The following is a 10,184-nucleotide window of genomic DNA, read 5'->3' on the forward strand; positions in this document are numbered from 1 at the left end:
AGGCAGATGAATATAAAACTGTTTGCACCGTTTCTTTTATAGTTGGGGCCGACCAAGAAAATTTTGAAATTTAAACCCTCTAAACTGGCTAAAATGGACATGGAATTACGATTCAAGTAATAAATATAATTTTCACGATCACGCTGAACTGCAAATTTCACGCCATCACGCCTAAAAAAACTCGATTTCACGATCACGCCGCCACTTCATTTTCACGCCATCACGCCAACCGCTGGGGGGCCTCATGACAGAGTCGCAAATTTATTAAATTTTGAAAGTTGCAAATGACAGAGGGTTGATTTTTGGACATTCCACTACTAATAGGGAAAAAGGTCTTAAGCTGTATTTTCTGACTGGATTAATATATTTTGAAAAGTTTTCAGGATGAGGATGTTCTGATATTTTTACGCGCGCAGCGCGTCTCCTTTGGTATAATGTGCGCGCGGTCGACTAAGTTCCTATATATCGCTCAACCACTTTCAAAATTCAGACTTCGTGTATGACTACATGACATCAATTTTCGTATCAATTTTTAAATCCTCAGATCACTCCGATCGCAAGTGAAGGATCCTCAGTGCTTTATATTTTAAATAATGAGATTGCTCAAAAATGCTCATCCGTTACCATTAGTTACGTAAAGATGACTGGTTGCGGACCGATGACCAATGACCGAAGCAATTTCTGTTGAAATTTGTGGAATTTTCTCCTCCGAGCTATTTCCACAAGGACCATATTCTATGTTATAATTGAACATAGAATTTTGAGTATCAATGCAAAGAAGCTTGTATTCAAGTCAAATTTCTTCATACCTCATCAACAGTAGACAGCACCAAACAAACAGATAGACAGGGCAGCACCAATCAACAGGACAAAGGGAAGTATAAAATTTTGTATAGCCATTCATCTACAACATTGCCCCTTGATTTTCCAACTTGAGGGTTGTTGGCCTTAACTTACCTAGGCTAGCGCTAGCAACATCCAAAAGACCAGTATACTGTACAACTAACAAATAAGATTTATACAAAATATATTTTGAATATTTTTTACCTGTAGCTGTATCATCACTCTCAGTTATAAAACGCATACGTTGTATTTGAATTTATTAGCTAACAAAAAAATTAATCGAAGTTTTTCAATATCCACCATCTCATATATGAATTCTCGTGAACAACAGAGAAATTCACCATTGCCCCTGAAAAACATGGGACAAAATATTTGTTTCTTTATTAATTCAGTTCTCCAAGCCCTCTTTTCTCTTGATGGTTTTCGTGAATACATTTTTAACAAGCTCGTAAAACGAAAATAAACTTGAAACTTGAACTTGAATATACATCACGCTCACAGCACAGGACATGACCAACGAAGAACGTTAACTTCTGAAAAAGTTAGCTAATCCCATTGAATATGGATGTAGACAATTGGAGATCACCGCACATACACCAAAATTTTATTGCAAACTATAAACTTTTCCTTCACATGCGTTTAAATGTGGAAAACTTTTGTCGTGAACTATTAACTTTTCCTTTGCATGCGTTTAAAATGGGGAAAACTTTTGTGGTGGACTATTAACTTTTCCTTCGCATGAGTTTCAAATGGGGAAAACTTTTGTCGTGAACTATGAACTTTTCCTTTGCATGCGTTTAAAATGGGGAACACTTTTGTCGTGAACTATGAACTTTTCCTTTGCATGCGTTTAAAATGGGGAAAACTTTTGTCGTAACTATTAACTTTTATTTTGCATGAGTTTAAAATGGGGAAAACTTTTGTCGTGAACTATGAACTTCTCCTTTGCATGCGTTTAAAATGGGGAACACTTTTGTCGTGAACTATGAACTTTTCCTTTGCATGCGTTTAAAATGGGGAAAACTTTTGTCGTAACTATTAACTTTTATTTTCCATGAGTTTAAAATGGGGAAAACTTTTGTCGTGAACTATGAACTTTCCTTCGCATGCGTTTAAAATGGGGAAAACTTTTGTCATGAATTTGGTGATTTCTTTCATCGGGCGTTTAAAACTTGGAAAACTTTTGTCGTGAATTATGACTTAGGCGTAGATCACAAATAAGTTGTGTTCGCGTCGTCCGACCGACTCACTTTCTATCTTAAAAATCCGACACTTTTCAGTCTGAAAGTGGGAAATCTATCGGATTTTCTACCAATATTTTTCAAAGCATTTTATACATTCATCGTTAGTCGCCGATTGGATCATCCAGTGTTAGTTCAAAGAAGCTTTCCGTCCGTAATTTTTCATAGATTGTTTGCGTTAAAAAGCGCTATGCGACTGTTTTTTGCAACCGTGAAATGTAACAAAGATCATAATGCAGCTAGTGCGCTTGAAAATTCTTGCCGCGCGAACAAACCTATGTTCAGGGCGCATTTTTCCGATGATTCTAGTGCTGACCAACTCACTTTTTGGGGCTGGAAATGACGCGAACACAACTTATGTTATATTAGTCGCGCGGCGGCTGAGGTCGAAAAACGTTTCATTTCGTGATACATCTTTTAGATTCCAAAAAAAACAACGGAAACTCGCGAATTAGTATGTGTAGATTACAAATCAAAAAAGTTTCCACGATATTATCGTGCAAGTAACGAGTAATTGGCGATTTTTTGCGTTTCCAGGCAAAATTGCAAGGCCTGGAAATTCATGATTTTTGGGGGGTCTTCAAATTTAAAAAAAACCTATATCACATGATAGAGCTCTTCAAACTGAGCAAAAAAGTGTATTACTCCAAAGTCCCAACTTCTCTAGATCAAAATTTATTGGCCTATTTGTGGTGAAAAACTGATGGAAAACAGGGAATTTCCCACAATCTGCATTAATTTATGCAAAATTAAACACCTTTTTGACCACAAATAGGCCCATAACTTTTGATCTAGAGAAGTTGGGACTTTGGTGTAATACACTTTTTTGCTCAGTTTGAAGAGCTCTATCGTGTGATATAGGTTTTTTTTTAATTTGAAGACCCCCCAAAAATCATGAATTTCCAGGCCTTGCAATTTTGCCTGGAAACGCAAAAAATCGCCATTTACTCGTTACTTGCACGATAATATCGTGGAAACTTTTTGATTCTGGAATCTACATATACTAATTCGAGAGTCTCCATCGAAAAAAGTGGAATCTAAGAGGTGTATCACGAAAATCATTTTCTAGCCACTTTTTTCGACCTCAGCCGCCGACTATATGTGATTGACGCCTTATGACCTTTCCTTCGCATGCATCTAAAATGTGGTTTACTGTAATAATTTTGTCATGAATTTTCCTTTTTTGCATTTTTTTGGAAGAATGAAATCGTTTCCCTGGTTTGAAAGTTTTTTTCTTTTTGGCATTAGGTGAGACCAAATTAATTGTTCTGCAGGCCTGGACCGACCCTATTTTTTCAAAATAGAAAAGTAATAGTATTGAATTTGCAACTGAACAAGTTGAAAATATCACAATGAAAATGACACAAATATCATTCATCAATAAAGAGGAAAAAGTCTGGTGCTTTAAAATGTCACAAATTTTTTAGATCTTGACCTTCTGATCCTAGATTTTCAGAGATTTAGTTTTATTATATACTGACTTGCTGACCAGGTATGACCCATATTCTTCAGAAGGCCTTCCTGTATTTGTGGTCCCTTATTTAAAAGAATTATATTTTGGAAATAGACCTTTTGCTATTTACGATTTCATATTAAGTAATTAAAAACTCAACATTAAAACATTAATTCACTAATGTATAATTAGTTAAAGTGGATTTTGAATATTATCATAAGTCTGCTTGAGTTTTTTATTCATTCAGACATGACATTGCGGATAGCAAAAGGTCTGTACTAAACTTTTCTTCCTTTTTTCAGCATTTTTACACATGATAGTATTCCAAAAAATTCATCTCTCAGAAATTTTGATATTTTCCTTGGTTTATTGTAAAACTTTCTCCATTTTGTAAAGTAAAGGTGTAAGGTGAAGCATGACGCTACAGATCAAATCTGTTTTTTGACTGGACTCACCAACCTTTATGATTATAAGGGTACAGTCTGTTTATTGCGACAACTCTTCAAATTCAAGATCCTCTGAGAGTGTCTAGTGTTTTCATCTTACTTTAATATACGGCGTTTGTTTGTCATTCAATTTTTTTGTTTGCAACTTGCAAATCGAGGAGGTTCTGGGTCGCTTCGCAACCTAAATTCGTGACATTTACGGCTTGTTTTTGTCACTCTCACATGTCTTTGCTATGCAAACAGAGTGGAGGAACGTACTTAAGCGTTCTGGAGCGTGCGTAACCCCTTTTTCTAAACATTGATTCTATTTAAAAATGGTGCAAAATTCTATTGATTATATTCTATATTCAGTTGATTTTTTCTTCTTAATTTTTCATCCTCATCTTTCAGCCTTTCTTGAATATTTTCTATTTGATAATATTCCAATCCTGTTTATCATTTCGGGCAACAATCACAAAACTTTGGTAACAGTCTTTACGATCTTTACCAAAAGCTTTTCTGTCTCCGCTGGAGAGATTATTTCCGACTTTGATTTTTACACCCCTTCTCACAGACCCAGTGGGACCCCTCCCCACTAAAAAAAATTGGCAAAAATATCGTCTCTGGTGGAAAATTATACTCCAATCTTTGTCCCCACTAAAAATAGTTAAATGAACCAATCCTCACTGAAAAATATTATGCTATTTTTCCCATCTCTACTGAATTTTCTAACTTTAAAACAATGGACTTTAAATCTCCAGCCATAAAAAATAAGGGAATATTAATTAATCCCCATCGAGTTTCAGTCCGTTACTTTTACCTCCACTGGCCGAAAAAATCCTTCCGGGTCTGTGAGAAGGGGATGTATTTTTATGTCACTGATCTGACTCTACTCTGTGATGTGAATGATTTGGTTGCTGTCTAGCTTGGTAGAATAACCCTATAGCTAAAATTCTGGGACTGTAAGACTGGTTGTGTAAGTGAATTCATTTAGCTATTACTATCGAACTATCGAATATGAACAGTATAGGATTCGTTCTTTTGGGGCTAATGGGTAATATATTCACAATTATCGTACAAAATGAAAACAAGAAAAAAAACTAATAACCAATGAATGATAAATTAACGCAGTGGTATACTAGGGTTAGTGAAAATAACACTTATTTTCGCCTAATTACACCCCCCCTCTTGCGTGTAAATGATCTGATACAAAATGAGTTTGATGAAAATTAAAAATGGACGAGTAAGAAGTAAAAAAAGTAAAAAAATAAAGCAACACCGCCAGTTCCGAAAATTCGTCAAAAGAAATCTTGTCTGATCTTGGTACGATGATTCCCCGATTTCATTGAGTCGGATGTGTCAGAGTATTAGTACTAGTAATCGTATGGTTTGGAGTGCAATTAACGATTAATCACGAGTAACAAAGGAGAAAATAGTAATTTGCACGAGTCCGAAGGACGAGTGCAAATTACGGTATTTTCTCCTTTGTTACGAGTGATTAATCGTTAATTGCACGACAAAACATACGATTCCGAGGTAATCGTCAGTAAATAATCATTAGTAAATCATAGTTTTGAAAAAGAATCTTTTTCTAACTTTTATATTTTTGTAAACATTCGAAAACCTCCTTTTTTCTTTTGTTTAAAAAGAAAACATTGCAGTGTAATTTTTCTTTGTTTTCAATTAAAAGAAGCTATCGTAGCGTAAAATTTCTTTGTTCTTTTTTATATTGAAGAAAAAAATGTCTTTGTTTTTTATTATATAGTTAAAAAAAGTCTCTGGAGAGAAAAGAATAAGAGGACAAAAGTGTCCCCCCGCCGAAGAGTGCAAAAAGTGGTAATAGTGCAATTAACGATTAATTGCACTCCTCAAAACCAATCAGATTCGAGTAATTTTGCACGGCTGACGATTACCATATAAATATTCATCCATCACCAGGACAGACAGAGACCTGAATCCATTAACACCATTTATGCAGCATCACGAATAGTGTTTGGGAATTTGATATGTGCCGGGAACGGTTTGACATTGTATTCATTATCGAGTGCTGAACGAGCACCAGCGATGTAGTAGTGAGACATAGGACTGTTTTGATTGGCATGCCATTTCTCATACATGACTTGTACCACCTAAAAATGAAAAAATAATTAAGTTTGTTTTGGTAAGTTAATTAGGTTTCAGATGAGGACTGTTGGGACAGAAAATTGAAAACTCATTTACACCCTGAGAGGCCTTCGAATGTTCTTGACTTTTCGATTCTTCAGTCTAGAACGTTTTTATTTTCACCATTTTGTTAGGATTTTTGTCCATTTTCCTATAACAACGGGTGTTTTAGAGTTCTTGACTTGTTTTAAATATTTTGGTCATCGAAGCCTTATGTTCTTGTATAATTTGTTCTTATAAAAAAAGTGTACCTTAGGAACATGATCTTCAAAGTCCTTCTCCATAGCATCCTTCAAAACAACATTCCAACCATCTTGATTAATCTCTCCACCTTTCCAGAAATCCTCCGGCGATTTGGGGAATTCAGGAGCACTAGTTGACGCGTAGACCATCAAGATTCCGGTTATGTGTGTTCGAATCAAGTGCAAAGCTTGTTTGTAAGTGAACATGTCGATGACTTGTCGCAAACACCAAGAAGCTGAATGAAACGGACAAAAGATGTTTTCAATTTCAATGTCAGAAGGCCAAGCACTGCCACACAGCACTTGTTAACATTTCATGTAAAGTTGACAATTCCATTTTTAAGGGGAATTAGATTTTCATCGAATAAGTCAAGCGTATCGATTAGTTGCGAGATCTTAAATGGACAATGTGTTTTGACATTATATGCCAATTTGAATACACCCCTGTCTCAGTCACCATGACCCAGTGGGAAGTACTAATCTATTCATCTGGAAAAAATAAAATGGCCAAATGGCGATGGTGTATCTTATGAATTCTATTTCTAGAGATTTTAGATTCCTTTTCTAGTCTTCTCACGGGTAAGGGGTTCTCATGGGAATGGTGACATGGGAGCGTTATAATCAACACTGAATTGACTAAGGAAATCCATCCAACCCAATAGCTCTATTGACTGTCCAGCACTGAAGAAGTGGTGTAGGAGAATTGAAAGATACTTTACATCCTTTTCGTCTACACGTCATGAAAATGAAAATTGGGCTGTTCCATTTAAACAACATACATGGGTGTGGACAAACCTTTTCAAGTCAATAATAAAATTATTGAAAATGTATCTTTACCCCCTGGAAAATGAAACAAACTTTTTTAACCCCTTGAAAAAAATGAAAAAAGACTTCCTGGATATTTTTTTCGGATATATGGATATAATTGTTAAAACATTGTTAAAACTGAAAAATGCTTTTTACCAGTGATTCCGTGAAGTAAGAAGAACTGATTGACAAATTCACTTTTGACGTAAACAATAGTCGCTTGATCTTCCAACCATTCTAGAAGTTTCACCAACTGGCCCATGTCCTCTTTGGATGAATCGAAAAATTCCGGTAGTTTAATTTCATCAGTCCAGTCCAAGAATTTGTCACTATAGTGCTTCAACATGGCCATGCAGTACCAGTCAAGGAAATTTCCTGAAATTGATGAGTAAATTTTCACCCCAATGCAGCAGTCTTTAAATTAGAGTATATATTTTATGATACCAAAATTAATTGTGCCATCTTATTCTTGTTTTAGAAGTTATCAAGATGGAATTATATATACCTATAGTTCTTGATATTTGACTCAACATTTTAAAAATCTTGACAGAATTCACAAGAGGAGGAGACGTAACCAAGCTGGCACACAACGTTGTTCCAACAAACATATTACGTTAGAAAAATATACGTTGTGAAAATTAGATAAACGCTTAAACAACGTCGTGTGCCAGCTCTGAGTGCACAATGATTACCTGGACTTTTTCTTTCGAATTCAGGATCGTTCGATAATTCTGATGTATGTTTCAACATTGCCTTATCATCTCTGATGGAACCCAAAACATCAAGCATATCTTTCGAACCTTTACCAAAATTTGACATATTGGAAAGCTTGGCTGGATCTTTTGGTAAGAAGGGACTGTATTGGGAAAAAGCAAATGCGAATCCTTCCAAGGTGACCTGAGAACAAATATATTACAGGGTTCAGACTGACCTTCGAAAATAAAATTCCCTGAGTTTCCCTGAATTTCAATCAATTTTCAAAGGTTTTTTCCCTGAGAAATTCCTCATTTTAGCTATTTTTCCCCTATTTTTTCCCTGAGTATCAAGCAAACCATAAAAACTAAGCAGAGTCAAAAGAGATGTATCTTTAAACAAAAGTCACACAAATCAAATGGTAAACCTAAGGTAAAAATTAAAGCTACAAATACTGCATATGAATAAACACTTTAAAACTAAATAAACTTTTAAATCTGTTTTTTCCATTCATTCTTCAAAAAATAAAATTCCCTGAGTTTCCCTGAGCAGACTGGGAAAAAAACATTTTTTCCCTGGGTTTCCCTGAGTTTCCCTGATTTTTCTGAAAATTTATCATATTTCCAGGTTTTCCAGGTTTTCCAGGGTCTGTCTGAACCCTGTATTAAGCAAAATGAAGGTTCTTTCTCTTTGCTCTCAAGGTCAACTCAAACTTTATCACAAATTTTTACACTTTTACTTGTGTTGGCAAGAAGACCTAAAATGAATGAAACATTACGTCGCCCTATAATTCTTGATGGTCGAGTTGATGGTAATAGTGATACATTTTAGATGTGATCTTTAAAGATTTTAAGTTGAAAGTTTTCTAAAGAAGGAGATGCCGTTGACAAGGTTAACAGAAAAATGAAGGTTTGAGCCAATAAGATTGCGCGAATAATATCACGTGTTCCTTACAACATCAGAATTGGCGACAAATCCATATGCCAGCTGAATGATTCCATGGAAAGCAGCAACCAAAGGACCATCCCCCATTGCTGGGAACTCTTCCTTGATCATCTTCTTAATATCTTTACCATATTTCGTTTCGTAAAGGTTAGCAAAATGATTTAACACTTTGTAGTATGCTTCATTCTCGCCCATGTAATCTTGAATATTGTCTGATTTCAAGGAGTCGAGTTCAGTTTTTTGCGTTAATGGCTCCTCTTTGTTGTAAGGGATCAAACCACCTCTAAAAAAACAAACAAAGAAAAATACGATATTTATAGCACTCGCAAGAACTAAGCAAGCTTACACGATTTCAGAACCCTGTCTCACCTTTTATCAACCTATTTTGCCCTTTCATCTTGTCAAGACAGGCCTCCAACAACATTTTATAGTCTTTTTGCCCCTACACTTTCGAATTGGTTATGCTGGTCCAGAGAATTACGCTTAATTTGAGTCAAATTAGCAAATGTTTTTAAAGGGGTGTACGGGATCAGAAACGCCAAAATACTAATGCATTCTTCTGAATCACCGGCAAAGCCGCCCGCAAAAATTGCTAAAATCCACACCGACACCGACACCGAAAATATCCTCAGTTTTTTTTCTGAAGCCCCAAAGGGAAAACGGACTAATAACGTCACACCGTCAAACCCGTATTTTGGACTTACTTGGGATATATGAATTGATAATTTCAGGTTTTTGGTGAAAGATTTCTTTTGATCCTAATTAGATCTTTCTCTAAAACTTTCTCTAAATCTTATAATAACAAAACCAACAAAAACTTACCTTGCGTTTTGTGCACTGCAGTGCCGTTTAACTCTCTCCAATGAAGCACCTAAACGCGCATAAGCTATTGTACTGTGAGCTTTGTGATTGTGTTTGAAAGTATCAAAGTACGCATGGTATTGTTGGAAATTTTCTTCGCCAAGGATTTTGGGTAACCAATCGGGTTTTGCTGCCATTTTGGGATGGTTCACAAATATAAGATTTTTACACTAGAAAAAAGAATAGGTTATATGTTAGAGCATTATCTAACTTATGACAGATTGTCAACAATAACACGAAACGATAATAAATATAGTTAGGAAATATTTTTTATGCAATATATTTAGTTTGTCATATCTATCGTTTGAGCAGGAAGCAGCTTGAAAAGCCTTGAACTATCTATAGTGTCGACTGCGGTTAAGAGTTGACTAGGGTACAGATATCCAAAAACAGATAGATTTTTTAGAAAGCTTTTGACGTCCTGATTTGACAATCTACTATTTCACCATATTCTGACTTCTTTTAAACTCGACAAATTACTCAAACTAAAACTCAAAACAAGTGTGGTAAA

The 10,184-nt window shown here is 35.4% G+C and overlaps 1 protein-coding gene across 2 annotated transcripts; it reads right to left on the reverse strand.

Moving 5' to 3' along the window:
- Positions 1-4,980: 4,980 nt before the first annotated feature.
- LOC136805068 (uncharacterized) lies at positions 4,981-9,865 on the reverse strand. Of its 2 annotated transcripts, XR_010846330.1 has the most exons (7): positions 9,635-9,865; positions 8,822-9,095; positions 7,867-8,071; positions 7,331-7,549; positions 6,377-6,603; positions 5,876-6,091; positions 4,981-5,335 (listed from the first exon to the last, which is right to left on the reverse strand). XR_010846330.1 is itself a non-coding variant. In XM_067061622.1 (6 exons), the coding sequence occupies exons 1-6, from the start codon at positions 9,808-9,810 to the stop codon at positions 5,933-5,935; spliced, it is 1,260 nt and encodes a 419-aa protein (XP_066917723.1). In that variant the 5' UTR covers positions 9,811-9,865; the 3' UTR covers positions 5,851-5,932. The 2 variants fall into 2 exon arrangements, 1 of the variants encoding a protein (XP_066917723.1); XM_067061622.1 differs by lacking the exon at positions 4,981-5,335 and having other exon boundaries at positions 5,851-6,091.
- Between the last annotated feature and the right edge of the window lie 319 nt (positions 9,866-10,184).

This window comes from Clytia hemisphaerica, unplaced genomic scaffold, assembly GCF_902728285.1.
Source record: "Clytia hemisphaerica strain Z4C2 unplaced genomic scaffold, Clytia hemisphaerica genome assembly, whole genome shotgun sequence".
Classification (NCBI taxonomy): Eukaryota; Metazoa; Cnidaria; class Hydrozoa; order Leptothecata; family Clytiidae; genus Clytia; species Clytia hemisphaerica.

Bases quoted from the DNA above. Each gene is read 5' to 3' on its own strand.
- LOC136805068 (XM_067061622.1), bottom strand. From the start codon at position 9,810: ATGGCAGCAAAACCCGATTGGTTACCCAAAATCCTTGGCGAAGAAAAT. The intron at 9,096-9,634 runs GTAAGTTTTTGT...TTGTTTTTTTAG, and splicing joins TGCAGTGCACAAAACGCAAG to AGGTGGTTTGATCCCTTACA. The intron at 6,604-7,330 runs GTAAAAAGCATT...CGTTTCATTCAG, and splicing joins CTTACTTCACGGAATCACTG to CTTCTTGGTGTTTGCGACAA.